Below are 26,665 nucleotides of genomic sequence, written 5' to 3' on the forward strand. Positions count from 1 at the left end.
GATGTACATAGAACCCCCAAAACTAAGTAATTATCTATTGCAGATATGGTAATATAATGGTGTTTTATATACCCATAATACACCACTCAATGTCTCACCTCACAAACATATTTTATAAACTCCAATGCAGGGTTGTTTAGGGGCAAATGGGATCCAGGTAAGACAGGAAACATTTCAGATGGCTCAGTGACATGACGTGTCCCTGTCACTTTTTTCTGTATCTTTTGTGTAATTGTAAATAAGTTTTGTGTCAGCTCATTTGCAACATAGTCCTGTGAAAATGTGATTAAACCTGTAAAAAGATAAGAGTATTAGGAAAAAACAATTGACTAGCAACATTACAAATGCAGAGAGAGAATAGACTAATTTAAAGTGTAAAAATAAAGTCCATAAAAATACAAATTTGAAGAGGGGTTTTCTGATAATAGTGTTTACTGTGATAAAAAGTTAGACTTCAGCAACCACCAGAACAATTAAAGCCCAATTCCACCCAAAATGCATTTCATTTCTAGGTGTAGACAGAGTTGAGTCTTTTTTTTTTGTCTTTTACAAACTCCAAACTTAGCATGAGTTCTTAACTGCTAAAAAGAAACCTCTCCCAGTTGGATATTTAATTTTACTAGATGGAAAATTCAAACAGGAATGATATTACTTCTGCTATCACAAAAGGTCCGGGATTCTACGGGAGAGAGCTAGGTACATCAGAGGTAAGAGGACTGCAACATGTCTTTCTAGTAGACTGTTTAAATTGTGTTAAGGTTATGGACAGTAAGGTATTTACATGCTTTTTTGTGCTTAATAGTTTTTTTTAAACCAACCCTCACTGAACTACATAGGTGCAGGTACTGTAGAGTAAGTGTAACTTTCAAAAGAAAGGAAGAGGAGCTGGAATTTCAGTGCTTCCGATGGGGAATTTATGGATGCATTGCTTCACAGTACAACAGTACATGCATAAGTTTAAAAGGAGGTTGTTTTATAGCTTGTTTACTGGTTGTAAAGAAGAATATCTAAATATTTGACTTCCATAGAATGGGTACAGTTAAATTTTCTGTCTGGCAAGTGTCAAATTACTTAGCACTTTCTCAGTTAATTTGTTGCTTTTTAATATAGATTTGCAGACAAGAATTCAAATATTCGCACGCATGATTTCTTACCTGGCATGGAACCAGTTTCACCTACTACCTCTTGGGACACCTGGCTATTCTGCCTGCGCTTGATTGGTGTACTACCAGGAGCATTTCGTCTCATCTCCTCTCGCATGCTATGGTAGACAGCTACAATGTAAGCTGCAATAAAAAAATTAAATATCCATGTTTTATAATATAAACAATACAAGAAGGTTGTATCTTGAACTTAACAAGTGATGTAGTCACATACAGATGGGTGGATATAGACAACAGACAGGAAAAACTTTCACCCACCTGAAATGATCATCAGGAAATAACTCTGACATGAGGCTGCTTGAGGCAGATATTGGACAATATTCCAGCTGTTCTCCAAGCTTTCCTCAACTTGGTCCTCTGGCTGTTCATTGTCTGAGTGGTCATCAGTTTCTTCTTCTTCATCCTCCTCATCACTGCCTTCCTCTTCATTATCCTGGGATTTTTTCTTTTTCTTACTCTGAATTATTAAAATCAAACCCATATTCATAAAATATTTACAAAGGTTAACAACTTTGCTTCATTAATATTCTAGCTGAACAATCCTCTGGGACTGACCTCTCCATAGTGCACACTAGAAGGAAGTTTGCCTTTAATGCCACCATAATTAGCAGGGTCCATCCACAGCAAAAACTCCCAGCAGCGTGAAAATGAGATGGTGAGAGAATGAAATATCTCCTTAGAGTGAATGCTGCAACAGAAATGGACTTACATAACTAAATCTAAAAGACTTACAGAAAAGATAACAAAAAAAATCAAGCAATGAATGTTACCTTTGAGTAATGTATTCAACATAGGCTATAGCATCTTCTACCCGGCGTTTCTTTGTGCACAGGATAATGCGGTTAAAGTTGGCATAAACTACAGAAGAGCCCAGACGTTTAAATTCAGCAACCAACCTTAAGAAAATTTTGAAAAAAAAAACAAAAAAAACACTAGTTAATCCTAATGAGCATTTATTAATCTGACAGAGGCTGTAACATAGTAACTTTGCATTTTACAAACATATTCAAAATTATCATTTGATATTACAAAAAATCATGGTATGGTAAACTATGTAAAAAGTTCTTTTTGGCACTCAGAACTTAAATTATGAAAATAGATGTTTTATTTAGATTTCATAAACCTATCAATTGTTTCTAATGAGAAAATGAGCCTGGAGTGGCTCAAATAGGGAATATAATCAAGCTCAGACTCCAAATAAAGGGAAAAAATAAAAATAAATTTCAGGATAAGAGTGGATAGCAATTACATGAACTAATATTTCTCAGACTGCCAGGAGGAGGAGTCACACCAGCACAAGTCATGTGTGTCTAAATGTTATTGGGGCTAAATTTCAAACTTGCCTATCTGTCTTCTGTCTCCTAAACCCTCACTACATACCCACCATTGTTTATTCCTAGGTCTTACTGTGCTACTTTCCCCCCTACTTCTTATATTGCAAGGTTTTTTTGGCAAGATCTTCTTTTTCTCTTGTGTCACTGTCTGTCATTTGCTACCCCTATTTATTGTACAGCGCTGTGTAATATGTTGGTGCTTTATAAATACAGTTTAATATTAGGTTTACATGTACATGGAATAAGGTGCACAGAAATACAAACTAAGAAACCTTTTCAGGATAGCCTCTTATGTTTTAGCACGCCTACCCAAATAAAGCACTTAGTTTAGCATTGCATTCTTTTTCTTAGAAAAGGCTTGTAGAATCCAGGAAAGAGTTTTATGAACAACACTGGATCTACTGTTCCACAAGTAAATTCAGCTTGTTTTAGGAATACAGTGCTTTTCCAAACTAAGTGACATTTAATTACAGGTTAACATCCATTTCCATTAAACATAGTTATAGTATCTCATTTTCTTACTGTAGGAACAGTTTCTTCATCATGTTGTGGAGTGTTCTATGAAGAGCAGGGTCATAAAGAAGAGAGGATGGAGTTCGTAGCCATCGATAAAAATGCATAACTTGATTGTCTGCATAGACATTGTGGAACTGAGTAATTTCCTTTACCCAACCCACCACCATGCTCTTTAATATCCTATGTGAGGGAAAAAGACAAAACCACCTTTATTGGAATCTTCAAATGGCTATAAGTGTTACAAAATTCATTTAGTTTTTTTGTTTTATTTTTCACTGTGTTCATCTAAATATGCAGAACACAAAATAGATGAAGAGATCACATCTTACAAAACTACAAAAACCATGTTAGCATTTTTTGTAAGATTTCTATACGGTACCTGAACGTGTTTGAGCAAAGAGCTGTCTCGTCATAGCTAGCAACAGCAGTGGCCTGGTTTCCAGTAACCATATCTTCGAGAGATGCCTGCTGCAGCACATCAAAGCTGATGCCTATACTGCCGGCGCCTTCTAGGTCATTAATGTGATGTGACTGCAAGATACTGTTTACAGCCAGGCTCTGAATATCCAGCTCCACACAGACTGTAGCAATGACAAAAACAGATCACAAGTTTTAAAAATACACATGTATTTTTGAATAGTTTTGGGTACTAGAGGTTACTGTGATTTTAATGAACTTCATACCAGTATTGTAGCACCCTGGGTTGTTGATCTCCACAGACGCCCTCTCATCAAACTCCATAACTAGCCGGTTGTCATCTGCTTCTTTGCCCCCAAGGTCAGGTCGGGGGCCAGGGGAGAGCCACAGGAGGTGATTGTGACGTTTAAGATGCCTTGCAAAGAACAGGTCTGAGCCAAATGTAGACACATCATCAGGCAAATTACCCACAGGAAGATGGTAATATCTGAAAACAGTGGAGGCAAAATTAACCAAAACTTTACCAGAAAAATTAAAATTGCAAATCAAAACCAGAAAAGCAAAAAGCCTATTTTAGGTCAGCACTTAATCACAAAATAAATTACATTCATCTAAAAAGGATACTTATGTTCTATTATCTCAAAGTTTTGTGTTTTATCATAAGATCTAATGTCCCTCTTGCTTTTTCTCAGGGTGACCAAGCTGCTGACCAGCACTTTTGCTTTAATGCAATGGTACTAAATCATACAAACATTTTAGTAGACTTTAATGAGGTTTTTATATATTTATTTATATTTTTTTAATTATATTCATCAATATACCTATCATTTTATTTTAAAATGTGTATGTGTTTCTTTAACTCTAACCCTCTGTCATAGGCATATCTACTTTTAAACAGGGGTGTAAAATAAAGGCAGATTTGCAACAGTGGAGCTCCACCTTGTTCTCCTGGTTTTGTCGAATAAACATATGGATGAATATTCTGCTATAGGTGCTGCATCTTCAACAGACTTTGCCACTGCAGAGTCCCATTAGTTTTTTTTTGGAGCCATCCGTTCTCATATTTTTAACTTCATAAGCGGAGGAGAGGGATTTACCTTCAGGGGGTGTTCCTGGTGGGAGGCAGAGCCATTAGGGTGGGACTCGAGAGAGAGTCCAGCCTTGTCTGCTCCTGCCTACCCCTGAAATGGCCTAGTGGCAAAAAAAAAAAAAAAAGTTTGCTGACTTCTGCTCTACAACATCACACATATAGCTGTACTTGCCTTTGGTTATGGGTGTGGCAATATGGCAGCTGTGTTTTTATGAATGCAATACCCAGGAACACAATGGTTCACAAAATGCTTGACCCTTAGAAAGTCAATGTACCACAATGCATAGTTTTAAACCATTTGCTTCCACAAGGCACAAGGATGAATGAGTCCTTAATGTTTTCAGGATGAAGGTTTGAAAATTGATTTGCATAATTGAATTTACTTCTTTAGAACTCTTTTTAAGGCATTTTTCTTCTGCCACCTATAGCTGTATATTAATGTCATTTCTTACCTGGCCATTTCAAAAGCCTGTGATAAACAGCTGTCCAAATTAAGATAATGGCGGATCATTCTACGGGCACCATGCCGCTGCCAGTCTAGGACATTATAGTTTATGTCATCCGTCACACGTACTGGAACAAGAGGGAACTCCTCCAGAACTGGCATTCCACTTGTCAGCCTTTTTAAAGGCCAGTTAGACTGTACTGCAATTAAGGTTGGGCCACGTCTCTCATCCTAATAAATACAGTTAAAGACTTGGTTTACTGCTTGCTTTTTGTTTTTCTAATAACTTCAGTTAGATGGTATTTTATTTACCTTGTAGCCCAAAAGCAATCTCTGGATAGCCCTGTAGACGGTCTTTAAGTCTGTCTCTGCTCGAACCTCAAACACATGTTTTTCAGGAGGTAAAAGCTCAGGATCGACCTTCTCTTGCATTGCAGTGTGTTCGCTGGTATACATATTGCCAAGGTTTGGCATTTGGTTACTACGTACCTTTAAAAAATAAAAAAAAATCCAATAAAGCTTTATGGCATCCTTTACCATTTTATTCAGTTGGTTACACTTAACAGTTCTTAGCATTACACAAGAGTAGGACACCTTGTAGTGTCTGTAAGAAACTTTAATAGTAGTCAGGAGAAAATTATATAAAAAAAAAAGAAAAAGAAAAAATGGTCGGAGCAGCGGACCACTGCTGGTCTATGTGTGCTCGTGGCCCACTTGTCAGACGGTGGGGGTTGGGGACCCCTGCTACAAAAGATACATAACAATCTCACCGTGTCCACTACAAACACAGCAGCTTTCCTCTGTGATGGTATAAACAGTCCAAACAATGCTTTGTGCCCTTGAGAATTGTGGTATAGGTAAATATGTCTGATACTTCCTGTGAAAAAAGAAAATGAAAAACACATTAATGTGCATTAGCATAAACATAAATATGATAGGATTTAGAAGCTTAAGGAAAATTGTGGATCACTTTATACAAATATATACTTTGGCCAGCAAAGAGCTGAAAAATCTAATTGCTTCAAGGTGAATCTTTGGCAGCTCATGCTTTACAGAGAAAAAAAAAAAAAAAAAAGACATTAATTAGATCTGTACCTGCCCCTAGAGCAACAGGTTTAGTATCCCTACTGCAGATATAGAAATATGTGCTTAAATGGTGACACTGGTAAGACAAGGCCACAGTGCCAACACCAAACAATGCATTAAAGGATTAAAGTAGGTTTTTTTGCTGGTTATTTACCTGGTTCCAGGTAACTGTACTGGGCCAGTGACTTCATTTCCAAGCAATCCAACTCAAATGTGTCAGTTTCTCTTCCCGAATAGTGCCGAACCATCTGCCTATTCACCATACACACACATCCAAGCTGGATCACAGCCCGCAACAGTAAAGGGACCTAAGCAATGAGGAAGAACACATACTTCATGACAAGCTTAAATTTAGTAGACACGTTTATGTTTTACTTGTAACATACATTTTGGTAACCTAAAAAGCGAATTTCTCAAACACAACTGATTCTTACAGCCTAAAAACTTTTTAGTCAAACGTGGTATTTAACGGCTCTTAAAATGTTACTTTCGCCTCAGATAAGAAAGACATACTAAACCACTACCTGAGTCTCATACACTCCCTCGATGTCAGGGGCAGACAGATCAGCATTGATTTCATTGATATGCTCCTGGTACATGTCCTCAGGCACAGAATATTCATACAGATGGTACACTGGATTGGAGCGAGGTAGGATCCTATTTACCTAAAAAAGACAGAATAAATATAAGATGGTAATATGTGTAGAGTGCATTGAAGAATTTAAAAAAAGCAGGTGCGCTTTTGTCAGTACCAGAAATGTTACATTTTGTCTGGCTTTTTTTTTTTTTTTTTTTTTACTCTGCAACATCTAAAAACAACTGTATGAAAAAGAAAAACTCTACAAAACGTTCCTAATTTCTGAAGAGTCAGTGCTTTTTATCAACACTGAGCCTAAAAAAGATTGTAAAAAGGTAATATAAATGAAAACAACCCTCACCTTCCTGTATACAGCTCCCTCCTCTGTTTTGGGAACACGCTGATTGACCAAAAAAACGCGTGGTATATTGATCTTGATGCAGTGCAAGTCGCTGCCAATGACAGCCCACAAGCGGTAGATACCTGGTTGGCTACTATCTCCAATCTATAAAGAAAATGGTTACATGTAAATTGTTAGTCTGCTGCATCACTTATCCTAAAAATTAACGGACTAGATATTATTACAAACCTGCACAATCTGCCAGGGCATGTCAAGAATGCTGCGAGCCGTTCTACGCAGGAAGTTGCCTAACCCAGCAGCTTGGGTTTCCCGAACTATACCTCCTGCTCCAGGAGCTGCATCCCCATCCTCTAGACGACGCTTTTTTTGGCGCTCTTTGCGCTGACGTGCCTGTATCTCCCACTTTTTCTTGTGGTAACGCAACCAAAGAAGTCTCTCTTCCTAAAAAATGGTTTTAATACAACGTGCATTTCAACTCCCAAAAACCAGAAAGACGTAAACAAAGAGTTTTGGAATATAATTTACTCACTTTTGTAGTACCCAGAGGCGGAGGAGGACCCAGAACCTCTCTCCAAGACTGTGTAAGTGCAACATCCTGGGAGTCACCCTGGCTCTCCTCAGTTGTTGGTATACGTTTTCTTTTTGTACTTATAGGAATGGCAGGCTGGAGGCGTTTACCTACACCAAAATCTTCAATGTCTGGCGTTTGAGAGGGATCTTGCTCCTGGATCTGTGCTGTGACCTTAAAATGACAAAAAAACAAAACGCTTTGATGATCAGCAATAATTTACTGCTTTTATTAAGAAAACAAAATGTATTATTTCGTTAGTTACAAACTTTTAGGACATGTCCATGCTCAAAAATAAGTACTGAGTACCCAAAACCTATGTTTAACAGTTTCTTTACGAAGTCTCATGCTACAGTTATTCAAGTTTTGGAGGTCACAAGTTTCTCGACACCTATTCTACAAAACTGTCACAAACTTTTTTTTTTCCCCAAATGTATAATGAAACAATCTAGATGTATCATTCAGCATCATAAACAATCTGTACTGTACAATACACTGTACATGTACACAATAATTTCACACATGGGGATTGTAATACTATTGTGCTTGGTGATTTATTTTAAAATTCTAGCTCGGTGTGGGTTAAATGTCATGTGTTATCCATGTTCCTGTGGAAAAAGGCCATTAGCAAAGACCTAATTACTGGATGCAACATGGAAACAGTGTGCAGGTTACATCCGATCTAATTATGAAACCATGATGGTTTCATGTGAATTGTCAATGAAAGCATAAGTATTTTAACAACTGCAACTCCAATACCACACAACCAATAATTAAGACCTAATGAGATCACTGCTAAACAGAAATCAGGGTAAAAACATGCATTACCAGGAAATAACTAATTATTAATGAATATAGGTCTATTATAAAGCCAAGAATGCAGGTTACTTTTTCTTTAGAAAAAGCAAAGACTAAACAACAATGATGACCACAATCTTTATCTGCCTACAAACACAATTTGTAATGATATTGCAGCAAAAACATGTGTTAACACCCAGACTTTTAGAGAACAGCTCCACCTTATGGATTATATAAAACCATAAAGTACAATGTGATCCAGTACAGGATAAGAATCTAAGACTAAGGGCTCTATTTATTAAACAGGGAATCCAACATTTCCTCAAAAAAAACTCTGTGGGAATCAAATTTTCTTTCCACTGAAACATATGGACCTGGTAGATTCCGACGAGGGAATGTTAGATTTCGGGTTTTATAAATAGAGCCCTAAATGTATTCGTCAGAGCCGGAGGAGCAAGCCATCATGGTACAAGTACATAAAACATATCAACCTTAATATTTTAACAGGCCAAGTATTTAAATCCTAAATTAAATGTTATGAAGGTTCTTTTTGCAATAACCTATTTAAACTTCTTTGGAAGTTTTGCAATGCTGTATAAAGATGTTCAGTTCCTTTCTACATGACACAACAAATACAGCAAATCACTGCTATGCATACACAAAGCATTAAGGTGCATGTAAACGTAATAGGGTACCCTGATAAGCAAGCACAACAATAAGCTTTTTAGGAGTTAAAGAAAGTAGATTAACCTGTTTCTTTCCCTCAACAGTAAACAATTCATTAATTCGTTTTTGCTTGTAGATGTCATTCTTCTCAAGCAACTTCTTATGTAGCCAGTCTGGGTGTCTCACACGTGGAACAGGATTCTTCACCTAGCCCAAGAAAAATTTAAAGTAACAATTATTTGAAACATGACCATTATATAGCATGAATATTTTATACACGTTACACTACAAATGAGCACAAATACATTGAATGACATTTAATTAAAATCATTTGAGTTTGACATACCTGTTGTAATGCTGCAGGAATAGTAATGATCTTCTGAATAGCACTACCCAGTCGCTCAATGTAGTAGTCCCAGTCTAAAATCTACAGGAGGAGAGAAAAAAAAACTTAGAAATTATAGCATTATAATGAAAATGCCAGTTGTCTGTCATATTGTGGAATTATGATATGAATACATATGTAGGCAAATCAATAATTTTTTCTTTTAGAACATAATAAACCCATAGACTGCCAGACAAATTACATTCCTAAAGTAGTTAGTAATGGCAGCCTCTGTAGTTCTTGAAGTAAAGCTTCTCATTAAAAAAACAAGCAGCAGCAAGATCACTGACCGAACGAATATCCAGGTCTTGTAAAGATGGGTTTTTCAGCCATTTGCGCAGGTAATGTCTCTTCACTCCTACCTCAGCTTGAAAGATTGCAAGTGGAATGGCTCTGAAAAGTAAGAAGTATATAGTAAAACAACCACCACAAATATCCAACAAAATGTGTGCTTGTATACAGCTGACACTATTAACCTCATTTCCATCATGTAATGAAAAAATAAAATCAAAAGACTTTGTACACTTAGCTGAAGGCATCGGCTGAGGTCACAGTTATTAAGTCTCCTTTCGTCTTACTTAGAAAAATTTAGAGGATATACAGGATGCTTAGTTTAATGTGTCTTTAAGAGGAGTGCTTAACAATCTTAGCTTTTATTTGTGTAAATAGAATGTTGTGGGCATTAAAAATTGCTTTCAACATCACATTTTTGTTAGGTATCTGTACATCAAAAAAGTTTACAGTAATAACCAATTATTTTAAATCATGGGCCAACTATTTCTCTCACCCACCAAAAAAAATGACAAAAAAAATCTCACCTCTCTGTAACAGGAGACCCTTCAGGTTTGCGAGATATAACATAACGACAACTAAGTCCTGCATCTTTTACCATCTGGTCTCCTAAAAACTCAGCTAGACGTTTGGCAGTACTGATAGAAGTGGATTTTTGCTCTCCATAATCCTCTAGGCGTCTGGACATAGAGCGATTTTCAGAGATCAGCTCAAACAACTCTGAGTCTGGCATGTTGGCGGCCTAAAAAAAAAAAAAAAAAAAAAAAAAAAAAAAAAAAAAAAAAAAAAAAAAAAAAAAAACACAGCACATTGAAAGTTTGAAAGATCATACTAATTTGGTCACTGAACAAAATCATTTATTACTAAATCTATACCTACAATTACAAAAAAAAAATGTTTTGTAATGCACTGGTTCCCAAAGAACAAACTCTTTGATCCAAACTCAGATCTTGTGCCACCAGCTCTTAGAATTTAATAACAGTGGGATCTTGTGTCACTCACCTTGCTATACAGAACATCCAACCAGTAATCTGCAACTTTAGCTACTGATGCATAAACCTCCTCCAGAGTGCTTCCTTTCAGGAAAGCCTCGAATACAGAAGATTGGAAGATCTTGATTAGCTGCAGCTCACCTCGACGTTTCACCTCAAAACCTTTGAGCTCAGCAAGTGAGCCATCCTCATTAAACACAGCATATCTAAAGAAAATTTAAACTGATTTATTGGACATTCATATGCACATAAATACATTTCTTGATAAAGAACACAGAGGAGGAAAATATTAAAAAGAAATAGAGGGCAATGCTTTATGTGAACAATTTGGGATTTGTTACAAGATTAACCCATATACAACATGCAACTCCAAACAACCAAATATAAATAAAAGTCTTACCTCTTCTTTAGCTTTTTCCCCTCCTCTTTTGAAGCTGGAAGGATCATGGCTAGATAAGGTCCATCAACCTCAAAGAAAATGCTGTTTTCTGAACGAGTTACATATGTTAGATTAGCTGGATCAACAAGTTCCTGGTACTGATGGTTTGTAAATCCTTCCTGAAAGATAAAAAGGTGGATATGTTTGATACACCAGAATCCTTGCCAACTAAAATACACCTTGAATTAACAAGTATCCTACCTTCACCAAGATATTGAGCATAGCCCCAGGGTAGGATATTGTCACTTTTGGCTTTTTGGCATTTGCGGATTTAATGACAAAGTTCTCAGGAAAACTGTTTGGCAAAACACACCAGATTCCATCTGTGTCCAGCTCAAGGGGTCTCCTAAACAAATGAAACAGGAAATTACATTACAGTCAAATGACACCCTAACAAACATATTGGAAGGAGGTAAACCTATACAAGACAAAGATATACACTTTTCATAGAGAACCCACATATAAAAGAGTCAGGAAAACTGGCTTGAAGGCCCTGTATATATACTAAACCTGAACTGTGAAAGCTGTGCTCAAAACAGGCAAGTGAAGAGCAAATGACTAATAACATCACTGTTTATAGGCTTCCTACAGATAATATTTCCCCAGTTACTGACTTACAGTGCAGATCAATGCACAATGTCTTTTTTTCAGAGGCAGAAATCTTCAAAGAGAAAGAAGGTTTTCAGCTTCCCCCTGAATGATAGGTGATCTGATAAAGAAACTATCACACATCCAAAATGAAGACATGGGCTGAAGGTCTTCACATTACAGTTCCTCCCTAGCAAGAGACATAACCACCTCCCAATTTATATCTTTTGAAGACTTGCAGTCAGAGGGACAATACCATAGATCATCTGACACAATAGATATTCATATATGAAGCTTAAGATCACTTCTAGTTTTTAGGAGGAAGTCCATATCTTTCAAGGTACTGCTTAGACACAACATACAAGTTTGCAGTTTGCATGCCCATATTTGCCTATGCACGTCAATTATTACAATACCAATATGGATCCTTAAATATCACATTAGATAACGATATCAAGATAATCAGTCTTTAAAATACCAAATTTTTAAAGTATCTGTTCCTTACACAAGCAAAATATATATCCAATAGAGTTCAGTGCTCTTTAAAAAAAATAAAATTACAAGCAAGCTCTTTATTGTAAAAGAGACATGCCAAGTCCCCTGTGTAATAAAACAAAGTACCTGCCTTTTCGAAATCTTCTGTAGAATGTACACTAAGCTGCAAAGACTCACCCAATCTGTTCAACTAGCTCTCGAGCCTGTGTGATAATGTTAGCCCCTGTATAGCACACAATACCCGCCATTTCCATAGAGTACCATCGAGCCCTGTAATAAAAAAGACGTTATGTCAGAAGTCTTCAACAATAGTTCAGACTGATATAAATATATATTTAAGTGCCTTTTGATCATTTTGTTAAAAACATACCCTTTGCGCATGACATATCCATAAAAAGAGTTCAAAATACATTTGTGAGCCAACTGTAGTGATTCATAAAGTATCTCCATGTTCTTGCATCTCTTCACTTCAGCAGCATCTCCACTTTCCATTGCAGCAGACAATTTCTTCTTCCACACCTTTGTGGAGAAACATAGGAGAAGTAAGAGTTTCCTCCTTACAAGGCATGAAGAAACACAATAGCACATGTTACAGAACAAATACTGCATTCAATTGTTACACACCTTGTGCAATCCCTTGAACTCATATCTGCGGTCTCTAAAAGCTCGTACAGTATCAACATAGAAGGAGTTCTCCCGCTGGCAAATGGTGGTTACACGATCTTCCAGTCTTGTGATATGGATCTTTTTGTAGGCTTTCCTGCAATAATCTGAAAAGAGAGGGAACAACTGTAACATCCAGTGCTGCGTAACATGTTGGCGCTATATAAATCCAGTTTAATATTAATAATAAATAATCCACCCAATAAATACCAGAACATATAAAGCATTATGTATTGAGCTCAGAGGTTAGCACTATGGCCTTTGCAGCGCTAGATTAAAGGTTTGAATCTTGGCCAGGACACTATAAGCATGGGAGTTTGCAGATTCTCACTGTGTTTACGTGGGTTTCCTCCCACATTCCAAAAACTTGCAGTTAGGTAATTGGCTTCTCCCCCAAAATTGACTAAGACATATAGGACAATGGTAGGGACATTAGATTGTGAGCCCCTTTGAGGGACAGCCAGTGACATGACTAAGAACTTTGTACAGCTCTGTGTAAGATGGTATTAGTGCTTTATAAATACTGTGTAATAATATATTATGCATGTAAATATGTTGTCTGTAGTGCCTGCTCACCTGCAAGCCGCTTCTTCTCATATTTGGCCTGCTCCTCTCTGTTAAGCTCATGAAAAGCTCTAGGTGGGTTTCCAGGGAAGAGTGGAGGGAACTTTTCGGATTCTAACTGCTGCTGTATCCGATGATACTCACTGCGACTGGCTGGCACTGCATTAAACAGATTGAATTTCATCAAATAATTTTTTACAAAGATGTAATACAAAGAATCACTTTGCTGTTGACAGTATTTTAATTTACATGAATAAACAGAACTTTAAGTATATATAATAGAAGTAACTGCTAATGAGTCAAGATGAAAGAAGGTTACAGTATCAAATTAACAAAAAATAAATAAAAACCCTAACACACTGAGCAATAGACAATATTTTTATTTAGGGTGCTCTGCTTATTTTTTTTCACAAAAAAATCAATACAATGTAATCTTCAGGGTCTTCATCTGAAAGGGGATCAGTCATCACAGCGGGACAAGGAAAACACAAACTTGGCGTCTTGGCTCATTCTCTGACACTTGTCAGAGCTATTGGTACCACAGCCCTAAAAAATTTGGGAGACCTTCTGGGTTTTCACAGCATACAGGCTACACACACACAGTCTGTCTACCTGAGCCACCTGGCCTCTAAAGCTACGCTTTGCCACCAGAGCACTTACAAGCTCTTGGGCCCAGTACACAAATAAAGTGCAAATCAGGCAATACAGAAGGACCATGATTAAAAGAATAGATACAAATAATACATGCTATGTGTCATTCTCCCATTTCTGGGGCCAACATCATCTTGAAAAATAGGGGATAATATAAACTACACAATTGATCTGTATTGGGAAGACTGGGACATACACTGCCAGATGTTTTATGGCTTCAGTGGTCCACTGTAAAATAGGAGCACTTTCCTGCAGCCAAGGATAAATGAAGAACTACTGATTTATTGGTGTTGCCTTTGAAGATACAACAAAAAAATCAAACAAACAAAAGAAAAGCCCAAAAAGGTTTTAAAATATTTTGAAATGTAAAAAAAACTATTTTGGGCTTTGGTGCATAAAGTAGTATAAAGTTGTAAAATCGCCTGCGCGTGTTGTTTTTCTCATTTGCTTACAACTTGAATATTGGAGTTATCAAAAAGTTCCATGGCTGAAATGTAAAAGTGTGGAAACAGTCTTGGCATGCTCAGCTGAAAATACAGGTTCAGATATTGAGCCATTCACACATTCTGGCTGTTGGGCAGGCATAGGGGGCCATGGTTTTGTTAAGAAGCCAATCTGTTGATAAATGGGTAGGGAGAAGGTACAATCAAAGTGGGCAAAGCTTTCTAAGCATCAACTTTATTACAGGAAATTGGCACCCTTGCCTCACAAGAATCAAATCCTAGTTTGAGTCGAACACAAATAGTTACCAGCATTGTTTGGGGTCCTTTAATATTCTGAGTAATGTAGGCTTCCTTGGTTTGTTTTCAGGAAAGGATGAGAGGCAGACAACATTAAAGTTTTTGTGGGATCTGAAAAGAACCTTAATAAACTGCCTATGGGCTGGTGTCATGAAATTAGCTTGAGGAACTTCTGAGATCATTAAGGGCCAGTGCCAACTAGCTCATTTCTGGAATCCCAAACAATTCTATAGGAATAAAAAACCTGGCTGAAGCAGGTAAAAAACTGTTTAAAACTGAACCAACCGGATTGCCAGGGTTAACAATATATGGAAGAACTGACAAAGCCAAGGAAGCAGCCATCACAGAGCCCCGGCACGCACCTGGTTCTACTGGGATGATTTCAAGAGTACAGCCGCTTATAGAGGGCTGCTTGGATCACCTGATTAGTACCCTTCAGTTTTGTGGGTCGCTCACTCCCCTTACCTCCCCCCCCCCCCCATTACACTCCTCTTTTTCTCCCCCTCTCTATCTCCTTTTTCTCTTCTCTGTTCCCTTTCTCTCTCTCCCCCAACATGGTTTTCTATTTTTTACTAATGCAACATTTGTGTCTGATACTGTGGTAGTAATGCCTGACACCTACTGGTCACTTCCTTTTGTACCAAACTGTTTGATATTGTTTGTGATGATATGTGTCGACCGGTACTCAATATGTTAGTGCTTCTCATATGCTCTGTAATATGCGATTTGCTGGTTTAGTGTCATATGTTAGCATTTATTTTTCTGTATTGTATTTTATTGTTAGTTGCTTTTAAAAAAAAACAAAAAACTGGACCACCCGAACCCGCCAATGAATACAAACTATAAAAGCTTATAAAACTGATGCTTCGTAGTTATGTTACTACACAGAAAACAAAGATCTTTCATAACTGGAGACACAAAAGTCAAAAGCACAAAATTTTACAAATTGCAGATTGTGTTTCCCTAAATAACTCTACATCCAGCATATCATCAGCATATACTGAAAACTGTTTAACATGGAAAAGGCTGCTTTATCATACTAATTTGATAATATGCTGAAATCTAAGTCCCTAATGGATAGTTGATTTAATAGAAATTAATGTCACTAGCTTCCAGACACCACTAATTGTTTCTACAAAGGAAAAAACCTGAATGAAATCTTCATTAGTGGAGAGCAATACTATAAGAAGCAGACAGACATTAATTACCAATACAATTTTCTAAATAGCAAAGGGACCTCATGAAGCAGATTCAATAATATTGTATTATACCACTTATAAATAAAATAATTCTTATTACAGGAATACCCCTCTCTGCGTGTTAATACCAGGTTCCTGCAAGTATCTGACATAAAAAAGCACAACTATTACAAATGTTATTTGGTATTTGCAACAAAACAAGCCATATTGAAATGTTAAATCCCTACATGTCAGTTATTGGTAAATAATCATATTAACACTATTCTACTAAATATACTAGATAGTGACCAGGGCGTACAATTACAGCTTTCAAACTACAGAGAAAATAGTAAAAACATATCTGAATGTTTTCTTGATATTCCTTGCTATACACCATTTGTCAAAGGTTTAAAATCCCATTCCAAAAGAAGGGGCATGAATAAGGGATTGCACCACCAACCCTCCGCTGCAGCTATAAGTCTCCACTCTAATGTGGATTTCTACAAAGTTTAGAAACCTGGAGGTGTCCAGATACCCGTACTTTATTGTATTTAAAGAGCTACTGTTTTTAAAAGTACAGCCATCCTTTTAATTCTGTTCTAATAACAATATAATGAATACTACCTTACAAAAATCATGTAAGAAATCTAAATGAAAAAAGGAGTAAGTATTTTTAGCCAATTTATATTTTATTACACAATGGTGGCATCACTATCCTGTCATGTGAAGTGCAAGAAAGGTTACAAAAAGAAAGCACTAGCAAAGTGTTGTTCCTTCATACATTTAAACAATCCTTTTCAACCAGGGTTCCTTCAAAGGTTGCTGGGTTCCTTGAGAAATGAGCATTTTGTATCTCCCAGGTCAAATAAGTGACACCAATAATGTTTTTTGGCCGGAGAATAACATTCTTCCAAGTAACAGACAAATATAATAGGCATTCTTCCCATTGACCACCAGGATGATATTGTAATTATAGACAGAGTTCCTTGAACACCTAAAAGTTGTTTCAAGGGTTTACCCATAATAAAAATGTAGGAAAAGGCTAGTTTAGAATATTATTTGAATATTCGTGTTTTCTCCATTTAATATCCACAGAACGGTTAGTGGCTTATGTATAATTATTTTACTCTAAATCTGCAAACACTACTTACTAAATTCCCCTCTCCATTTCCATGTCATTCGCCTCTGACAGGTAGCTCCAGGTTTGTTGAAGTCACAAGCAGCACATGTTGCTTCATCAACCATAGCAGAAGGCTGTGAAAATGGAATAGTTTTTCTCAAATAAAAGAAAAGTTGTAGTTTACCTGCCAGAGAACACAATCAAAACTTCTTTGCACTAACCTGTAGACGATTGGTGAGGATAATGTTGGGATACATAGCTCCCACATCAAGATGGTAAATAAGGGGACATTCAATTCTATTTGGAACCTCTTTGAGAGAGGTTAGTTTCTTCTTAATTTCATCACAGACCTTAACATGGACAAAAAGATAACATGAATTCGATGGTAGAAGAAAAATAAATCAGCTTTAGTCAAAGCTATATTATACCTCCTGGAAGTTTGTGACTTGATCAAGAGGTATCTTCTCCTCCTCTTCAATGGCATGACGCAGTGTTAGTTCCACACGCTGAAGCAGGAAGTCAAAAGCTGCTGGATTCTTCAGGGGATCAAGTAAAAATAAAACCATTTGTATCAATTAGGCACAACTCCTATGAAAGTTTACAATTTCTTAGAATTTGTTGGTCAAAACAGAAGGTAAAATAAGTATACAGTAAGTAACAAACGAGGGGGCGCCGAGTTCCTGGCTTTGCCCCCTTCCAGGTGAATAACAAAAATGAGTGCAGGGGCATATGACAGCCTAATATCTAAGTATGTAACTTTGCAAATATCAGGCCTTTGCCTTCTCACTAAAGAAAAAACTGTTTTTTCCTTTAGTGAGAAGCTGTGATGACAGAGGCACAAGCAAGTTTCACGTCATTGGAGTTATGGGCCGTAATGAAGTTTTTGTTTCTTCAGGGAAAGTCAGCAAAGGACATTCACACCGAAAGGTCACAAAACACTGGGGGAGAAGTGTCGTTCCTACAGCACTGTCAAAACCTGGATATCTCCTTTCAAGACTGGGCATTTTACCATTGAAGAGGAGCCCCGCAGTGGGCACCCGCCCAACCTTAACGGACACACCTGCGAGGCTGTCCCATGAGCTGATTATTGAGGACCGGTGAATATCCGCAAAAAAGATAGCCCAGATACTTGACATCTCACGGGAGTGTGTTGGGTTTGTTATCACCACTATCCTGGACATGCACAAGCATGGGACAAAGATGGTATTCTGTTGGTGGACTACCTACCCCAGGGCTCTAGTATCACCGAACAGTATTATGCTAACTGCCTCGACCAGCTGAGGGATGCAATTTTGACGAAACGCTGTGGAAAGTTGACCAAAGGGATCCTTTTTTTTGCAGGACAATGCACCTGCGCACACGTCCAGCGTTGTGCCTGACAAATTGAACACCCTGGGTTTCCAATTGGTCCACCATCCCCCCTACTCACCTGGCCCCTTCAGACTATTATCTGTTCCCAAATTTGAAGAAACACCTGAAGGGGCAACGTTTTGAGGACATTTCCGACGTCAAAGATGCTGCCGAGAGCTGGTTTGCAGCCAAACCAAAGGACTTTTATTTGAACAGTCTAGAAAATCTGCAACTACGCTGTACCAACTGCATCAGTCTCAGGGGAAATATGTTGAATAAATGTGTTATTTCATGAACTTCTCAGCAAACCCTCGTAAATTAACAGTACAGAGGCACTAAAAGCATTTTATGATCTTCTAAAAATCTGCCATGAACTCCAGATAAAAATCACAAGTAGAGGTTATATTAAGATTTAGATTTACCATTTTGAAGCGGCAGGGAATATCACTGCGGAATACTCCAGACTCAAGAGCCTCCACATGGCCACCCACATAAGTTTCAGAGTCCAATACATGTCCATCACCTGTCAACTTATTAAATACTGCCTCTTGTTTGTTGGGGAAGACAATGTTAGCATGGTAAGCCTGGACCATCAACAACGCTTCACAGAGGGTTCCAGAACCTTTCCTCAACACCTGAGAAAATAAATGTTAGCACAAATGAACTACAATTACTAACAAATAGCAAAACCATATAACCTAAGGTTAAAAGGAAAGAAAATGACCAAAAATATAAAATGTAATAATCTGGTCTCTAACCTCATCAGGCTCCATAGGAATAATTGTGCAAAGAGCAAAGATGAAGGGATGGACATACTTCATGTACATGTAATATGTTGCAACAGCATCAGACACAGAGTATGTGGCTAGCACCTGCAAAATAATAAGTTTAATAGCACCAAGAACAATTTTTCCAAGTAGTAAATTACAGTTATGGTTATAGGATTTAATATTTAAAAACTAATGAATTCTAAGGGGAGGCTCCTAGAACAAAAAAGAACAACTTCTGTTAAGTTTTATGCAAGACAACATCACATTCTTGGAATATACCTGGGGCTCCTCTGTTGCCATCCGACACATCTCTTCTGGGTCCAGCTCAACTGGGTCATAACCAAGTTTTGCTTTTGCAGCTGCCTTCAGATTATGGCTTCCAACAGGCAAATAACTGTCTCTCTTTACCCACCTATAAGATGAGACACCATTTGTTGTAAAAGGCCCACAGTGCTCATGGTCACAAAAACTGTACAGCAACACAAAATTATGACAGAAAAAAAAAAACACACACACACACACCAAGCTCTTTGGGGCTGCAAAGGTAAAAGTCTCAAGAAGAGATTAGGAGTGCTAAAAAAAACTTTAACATCCTTTATGCCCAAGTACTCCTAAATGGGACAGCACACATAACACGGGTCACTTCAACACTTGACCACTATAGAAAATATTATTGTTTTTTGTACCTTTGTGGAGTTAAAGATTTAATAGTATTTAGTATCCAAATACACCCCCCTTCCCCACCCATCCTATTTTTTTTATATTTTTCTGCACATTTAGGTGCTGATTAAGGTGTCCAGCAAGACATAAATATACTGGAGTGTTGGCTTTTAATCATATGACGTGTGTACAATATACATACTTTACACACACAAATCACCTAACTGCAAAACACACCTTACGTTTTAGCTGGGGTTGTTCTCTCATTAACTGGTCACATATTTAAAGTCTTATCAGAAATTAGGACAACAATAACTCCATAATAAATGGTATTTTCATTATATTACAGGTAAGAATCAAACTGATAGAAATGATGTGTATTGAACTATATTGTGGGGGATATAGAAAAACAAGAACAGCTGTTATGATGCATCGTTGTACTATCAACTGCCATAATTTTATTTGTCCAATGTGACTGTAAGATATTAGTTGCAAAGGGCATGCATAGTTTTCAGTCACTCAGTAGATACATTTAAGTAGCCAAGGTTAAAAATTGCCTAAAACTGCAAAAGTCTAGAGAAGAGGCTGTGCAAGTATTAGGAAAACAAAGCTGCCTTCATGCAATTATTACATGTGGTCTGACATACCTGAGACAATCCATGTGGATACATGATGGGGACTTGTACTCCCCTTGACTATCCTTCTGAAAGCCAATCTCTTGAAGCATACTCATGCCATGAATAGTAGCCCGAGTCTCCACAAAAGGCCTGGGAAAAAAAAAAATTAATTCACAAGTTGAGTAATGATTTAAGTTAATTCACAAGATAATAAAAGTTGATCAACTTATCTATAGGATTACATAGAAGGAGCACATTTACCAGTCAAAAAAATCCCCATTGTAAGTTACGATTATATTTGGCTTTGTTTCCTGAATATGCTCAAACCAACGTTGTATAAGGTGTGCCTGGGAAAAAAAATACAATAAATATCAAACAAATGCTTTAGGAGTAAAGATTTAATAACCACTCATCAAGAAAAATAAATACCACCACTTCCACCAAAAGGAGAGAAAAAAAGCTGCAATGACATCCCCTTTTTTAAAAAAAAAAATAAAAAAATGGATATTTTATAGTTTTCTTAAAACCCTAAACAAACTATTTTAGTTTTTTTTAGTTTTTGTATTACCTCGTCTGGTTCATTAAAGATACAGAATGGACCCTCATATTCTGGTTTTGGGGTGAACTCAAAGTCTTCAATATCTTCAGATACAATCTCCCTGTTTGTAATTAAATATCCCTGGAACAAACAAAAAGCAATTAGGCAAATCTGCCATTCCTACCTATGCCTATAATGAAAAGAATAAAAGGCACACCTGCCCGTCAATCATATAGGAGATCATCATAATTTGGTCAGTTTCAGCATCCGGGAACTTTAGAGGTAGTTTTGTGGTTTCAATATCAAATGCTAAAACCACAGGATCCTAAACAAAAGACACATACGTGAAAATTTAAATCTGTAAGGATAAAACACACACACCAAAAAATATGCATACCGGCCTTTCTACAAGATCATCTCGCCTTGTGATCTCTGGGGGTGAAGAACTTCCACGATACCGCACATTGTACCAATGAGCCTAAAATCAGACCATTACAGGAGGTAAAAAAAATATTTTAAAATAAAGAGATGTAAAATCAGATTTCTAACCTTTATATTAAAAAAAAAAAAAAAAAAAAAAAAAAAAAAAGGGCAAAAATTTAAATAAAAGTCTCTGAATCGGTAAGAGTAGTCTGTGGAAATGATGCCCAATATCACCAGCATTTAGTTACACCCACGTCCAGCTCCACTTGGATCATCGTAAAAGTGTCAATTCTGAAAACACACAAGCACCACCAGAGAGGACGCGCTCTGCTATACAGTGCCTGTACGAGGTGGCAAGTAGGAATAGGTCTACAACAGTTTGAGGAACACTGATGGAGAATGTAAAATAAGCTGGCTAGCAACAAAAGTTGCATATGGGTTGTAAAGATGAGCATAGGTGGGGTGGATGGAGTCTAGTACAAGGATCTTTCAATATTACATACATCTATAAAGAAGCTATGCATTAGCTGATATACCCTAAATGAAGAGTTAGCGAAACCCTAAATGAAGAGTGCAGAAACAAGACCACCATATGCATTGCTTATTCCATCATGGGAATTTCATATACCTTTCGTTCATTTGAACCATCAGCTATGAAACTCTGACCCTGCCTCCCAGCGAATCAAACATTTTCAGCATTTAAATTAGTTCACCTAACATGCATTTTCTGGCTTTTACTTACCACATGTATTTTAAGATCTATAGAAAGGCGTACATGGTAGGGGACATCATATTCTCGCATATCTATTAGGTTTTCCATCTGATCAGATATCTTTTTAGATGGGCCTTCTTCTTCAGGGGCCATGTTGTTTCCAGTAAAAGCACTGCAAACAAAAACACACAGGTTATACAGATGCATAACAAATGCTGTACCAAAGACATTGGTAACAACCAAATGTATTAAAGCACCTGCATTTACATTACATTTGTAACATGCACCATTTTTACATGAATCATTGTTAACATTTTACCTTTACTTTATGTGACAAAGGGATACTATTTGAGTGTTAGGCAACTGACACTATTGCATTTTTGGAAAGAACAGCCTTTTAACCCCACTCAAAGCTTTTTGCAACATTGCATACAAATCTATTTATTGGAATCTCTTGCTACGTTGCCATACATATGTAGATGACTAACATTTGGCATTTTCAAACAAATGGCACAATTTGCTCATTTGTGGCAGAATAAAAATAAATTTAAATTAACCAGATTTGTTTAAAAAATAAAAATACATTACAAATTTTGGTTTTCAGTGGCCATTTCTTTTAAAACCAGCCTTTTAAGTCTGTCTTTTGTGTTTCCGAAAGTGGCCAAAGCCACTTCGCCGGGTAACTGTCTACAAGGATTATGGAGAAAAAGTGCTACTCTAGAATAACCATGTGTTTTCCTTAATGTGTACAACAAGGCACAACAGACAACAATTACAAATGGATCAATTGCATGCAAGTACCTAGAAAGCATGGTTGTGTATGTGTCGCTGGCATTATCCCTCTCTTTATTCTTCCGCACAGCTGGTGAGATCTCTTTTCTGACTTTTATTAGGTCATCCACAGAATGGAATGACAGCTTGATATAGTTTCTTTTTAGTCCAACTAGATGATTTGGCTGCAACAACAAATAGATCAATGGACTTATTTGGTTATGAGAAAACATGAATACAAATTAACATACATCCTAACAATTACATTTTTTCTTTCAATAGGTAAAAATATGTTGGAGAATCACAGCTCAAAATGTACCTGAAATAGGTCATAAAGTTGCTAGCAAACCTACCCGTGGGAACAAAAAATTGAATTGAAGCTAAAATATTAAAAACAAAGATACTAGCAAGAAAAGTGATTTATATTATTTCCGGCTAACTTCTTGTAAATCCCAAGTGGCTTATCAATTTACAACTTATAATCAGATTCAGTAAGATAGAGTACCTTTTACAGGTTTCTTTTGAACACATTACTGATGATGCCTAAAGCCATTTAAACTGTCATTTTTAGGTGTATTTTTCTTTTTGGTAACTGGGAGACAATACTAAATACCGATAAATTGTATGTATTAGATTGTAAGAAGTGAAAATATGTTACACCAGATGTGTCACTAATGTTTATCTTCAAACATTTATTAAAAGCAAACTGAAGACAGCTGTATTATCCATCAGATTTTGCTAACCTTTCTACCATAGTGGAACATTTGTGCAAAACCTTGTGTGGACTTTCTACCGCCCTCACTAATAAAATATACACAAGAAAAATTGATGAGTTGTACATACTATATTATGTATTTTAAAGTTTAATAAACACACATATTAATGCTTGTTATACTATTTCAAACTGACCAAATCCAAATCTTCCTTGGCAATAGTCTCTAGTTTTCCCAGTTTTCCCTGGAACTTCTTTGAAAGAAAGGATGAGACTTCCCGCTCACAACCCTGTCAAAGTAACAGAAAAAAATCAACAACAATTAAGCATATTTAATGCAACAATCACATACCACACAAGAACAAAGGTGAAGTATAATAGACTAAATCTTCAAACAAAATAAAAAAAAAAGGTCAGGTGCAGATTTCCACAGTAGAAGTAAATAAAAGGATTTCTAAGTAGGAAGTACTCAATCAAACAGCGGAATCTGCTGGGAAATTTGATAATCCTGCCATAGAATTGCCAAATACCGATTTTAGAACTCATAGTAGAGAGAAAACAGAGATTACTGTAGCAAGGAAACCATAATCAGAGTAAAAACATTGCTTGAAGCAGGGGTGCACCTTAATGCTGAAGAAAGGTGTTAGTTCACCAGAAAGTCAAAAGCCATCACTAAGGGGCTTCCAGCCTTAAACTGTGAGATATAGATACTCCACTAGGAGGGTTTTCAGCATTTGATGGGATATTTCTGCAAATGTACTTAAAGGGGAAAGAAAGGCGCGCCGCCATCTTCATTCTTCACTTCCTTCTTCCTCGATATTCTTGGCACATAATGCGATCTTGCACTGCGCAGGTGCAAAATCAGGTGACATAGGGGAAAAAAAAAAAAAGAAAAGAGAGCTAATCTCACTGTGCTTGTGTAAGATCAGCATCTCTTTTCCTTTTTACAAAAAATGGCTCTTTTGCATATGTCCAAGATTAGAGCATGTGCAGAAGGAGCACCCAGAGCCTTCCAGGATGCGTGGTGTAGGTATCCCAGGAGGCTCTGCTCTCCCATTCAGTCTTGATCGCCTAGGTGACTGAAAGAGGAGGTGCTGCAAAAAAAAAGTAAAAAAGGTTGTTGCAGATAAAAAAAAAATAAAAAATGAATAACATTTTCCAATTACATATAAGGGTTGTCTACCTATTTATGTAAAGTGAAAATGTTGAGTTAAGGTACACTTTAATCCACATTGCTATAGTCTGGAAAAGCATGACAGCAGTAAGGAACCTGCCAACAGCAGATCCTCCTAGGCAGAATTGTGACATAATGTAGGACCTGCTAACATTTTAGTGGCCACTAGTTAGAATGAATTACAGCCCTGTCTACTATAGATATAGCAAGAAATATCTTCCTAAAGGGAAATGACTCTGCAAATGGTTTTAGCTTTATAAAACATACATTAGACTGTTTTCTATCTTCTTTAAGCAGAATGGCAAACAACTTGTGCATCATAAAGGTCTAGAACTTTCTTAGTTTCTAAAGGAGCCAAGATCAGAAACCATAGTATGGTCATCAGGTTTTAGGATTCACTGTATGAAAGCGCAGAACTTGTCTCTTTAAATCTGGCAGTAAATATAGCCAACTGTGACTTTAGAAAGATATTCTCTTCGAGCACAGAATAAAGAAACTGTAAATCTGACAGTCACAGCAGGCACTGACCAACTGCAAGTTATTGCAGCAAATTTACTGTAGTGGAATTCAGTTTCACATGGGTTTGCAAGGGAGAAACAGTAGCAGTGAGATGATTCCTCAATTTGGAATAGCAGGAAAGAATGTCACTACACCTTACAGATATCAGTGTTAAGTCTGTAGACAAACATTCTGCAGCCTTGAAAAAAAAAAAATATCACACAGACTGGTATGTGTACTTTTTAAATACAATAAGCTAATAACCATTTCTGTCCCATGATGTTGTGTGCCCCAATAAAGTAAAGGCAACGAACCATAAAATTACGAATAAATCTGGGCTTACCTTCTTTGTTGCCACATAAAAATAAGGCTTGTATGGTAAAGCAACCTGCAGGAATAATCAGATTTTCAGAGTTTTTTTCAAATAATATATCATCAGACCGTTTACAATAAAAATAACTTTTCCTAGTTTAATAAGACCAAGCTTTTACTGCCAAAAATACCTAAATAGCTAATCACAAAGACATGGCGTTGCTTTTTTATATATTTATTTTATTAAATACTGGTACTGACTATTTTGACAAAAGTGAAGCTTATAGGGTTTGGTGTATGGAATGGAAGCAGTCAGGCTCATGACTGACCAGGTCACCCTAAACCGGATGTCATAGCCACTCATCCTTTAGGAGCAGACAGTGTCAGAAGAAAAAGTCACTGCTGTTTCTGTAAAGCATGTGGTAGAGCTCCTAGATAAAAGACTGACCCTGATAAACTAGCAAATGGCCATAAAATCTGACTAAATTTGAGATAATATATTTTTTTACAACATTCCAATTTAAACAGAAAAGAGAAACATGTATATTTATTGTTGTAAACTTTATATCAGATAAACGATCTCTTCCAACATATTATTTTACAAATCGGCCAATATGTGGCTCAGATTTATAGTGTGTGATAAATGGATTATTTTGTTTTGTGACTTTGTAAATTGTTTAGTTTTTGTTTCTAAAGTAGAGTCTCAATGATATAAACTGTGGATAATGTGACCGGGATATTGTTCATATTGTATACTGAACTGTATTTGGCGTTTCTCCTGAAGAATATAAATTAGCGAAACACGTAGAGGAACACAAACTTAGGAGATGGACAATGTAATTCATGGATAATAACGACCATGAACTGTTGGGCAGATTATGGAGGAATTATTATAGATTTTTAAGTATATTGCATTACAAATAAACTGAAGCTTTAACTGTATTGTGTCCTGCACTTTGATTTGTTGGTACGGTATTGCTTTGTGATGCTATACTGTATCT

General features: G+C 36.8%; 1 protein-coding gene across 1 annotated transcript in view; it reads right to left on the reverse strand.

The window, feature by feature from the left end:
• The window catches only part of POLE (DNA polymerase epsilon, catalytic subunit), a 31,406-nt gene that overhangs the window by 2,443 nt on the left and 2,298 nt on the right, over positions 1 to 26,665 (reverse strand). The window contains exons 4-45 of the mRNA XM_072415259.1: positions 25,696 to 25,740; positions 23,878 to 23,970; positions 22,999 to 23,153; positions 22,228 to 22,369; positions 21,460 to 21,540; positions 21,280 to 21,387; positions 21,093 to 21,203; positions 20,786 to 20,871; positions 20,555 to 20,674; positions 19,527 to 19,659; positions 19,236 to 19,349; positions 18,900 to 19,112; positions 17,556 to 17,663; positions 17,349 to 17,477; positions 17,159 to 17,261; positions 13,451 to 13,597; positions 12,836 to 12,981; positions 12,582 to 12,730; positions 12,389 to 12,481; positions 11,330 to 11,474; positions 11,090 to 11,247; positions 10,700 to 10,895; positions 10,225 to 10,439; positions 9,697 to 9,799; positions 9,368 to 9,448; positions 9,106 to 9,228; positions 7,519 to 7,731; positions 7,218 to 7,430; positions 6,990 to 7,133; positions 6,576 to 6,716; positions 6,206 to 6,359; positions 5,736 to 5,842; positions 5,278 to 5,454; positions 4,973 to 5,196; positions 3,697 to 3,917; positions 3,393 to 3,594; positions 3,020 to 3,193; positions 1,934 to 2,059; positions 1,719 to 1,851; positions 1,422 to 1,620; positions 1,155 to 1,286; positions 99 to 292 (exon numbers count right to left, since the gene is read on the reverse strand). Coding sequence (XP_072271360.1) covers positions 99 to 292; positions 1,155 to 1,286; positions 1,422 to 1,620; positions 1,719 to 1,851; positions 1,934 to 2,059; positions 3,020 to 3,193; positions 3,393 to 3,594; positions 3,697 to 3,917; positions 4,973 to 5,196; positions 5,278 to 5,454; positions 5,736 to 5,842; positions 6,206 to 6,359; positions 6,576 to 6,716; positions 6,990 to 7,133; positions 7,218 to 7,430; positions 7,519 to 7,731; positions 9,106 to 9,228; positions 9,368 to 9,448; positions 9,697 to 9,799; positions 10,225 to 10,439; positions 10,700 to 10,895; positions 11,090 to 11,247; positions 11,330 to 11,474; positions 12,389 to 12,481; positions 12,582 to 12,730; positions 12,836 to 12,981; positions 13,451 to 13,597; positions 17,159 to 17,261; positions 17,349 to 17,477; positions 17,556 to 17,663; positions 18,900 to 19,112; positions 19,236 to 19,349; positions 19,527 to 19,659; positions 20,555 to 20,674; positions 20,786 to 20,871; positions 21,093 to 21,203; positions 21,280 to 21,387; positions 21,460 to 21,540; positions 22,228 to 22,369; positions 22,999 to 23,153; positions 23,878 to 23,970; positions 25,696 to 25,740 — 6,051 coding nt within the window. The remainder of the gene's footprint in view (positions 1 to 98; positions 293 to 1,154; positions 1,287 to 1,421; positions 1,621 to 1,718; positions 1,852 to 1,933; positions 2,060 to 3,019; positions 3,194 to 3,392; positions 3,595 to 3,696; positions 3,918 to 4,972; positions 5,197 to 5,277; positions 5,455 to 5,735; positions 5,843 to 6,205; positions 6,360 to 6,575; positions 6,717 to 6,989; positions 7,134 to 7,217; positions 7,431 to 7,518; positions 7,732 to 9,105; positions 9,229 to 9,367; positions 9,449 to 9,696; positions 9,800 to 10,224; positions 10,440 to 10,699; positions 10,896 to 11,089; positions 11,248 to 11,329; positions 11,475 to 12,388; positions 12,482 to 12,581; positions 12,731 to 12,835; positions 12,982 to 13,450; positions 13,598 to 17,158; positions 17,262 to 17,348; positions 17,478 to 17,555; positions 17,664 to 18,899; positions 19,113 to 19,235; positions 19,350 to 19,526; positions 19,660 to 20,554; positions 20,675 to 20,785; positions 20,872 to 21,092; positions 21,204 to 21,279; positions 21,388 to 21,459; positions 21,541 to 22,227; positions 22,370 to 22,998; positions 23,154 to 23,877; positions 23,971 to 25,695; positions 25,741 to 26,665) is intronic.

The sequence above is a fragment of the Pyxicephalus adspersus genome, chromosome 6 (assembly GCF_032062135.1).
Source record: "Pyxicephalus adspersus chromosome 6, UCB_Pads_2.0, whole genome shotgun sequence".
In the NCBI taxonomy this organism is placed as follows: domain Eukaryota; kingdom Metazoa; phylum Chordata; class Amphibia; order Anura; family Pyxicephalidae; genus Pyxicephalus; species Pyxicephalus adspersus.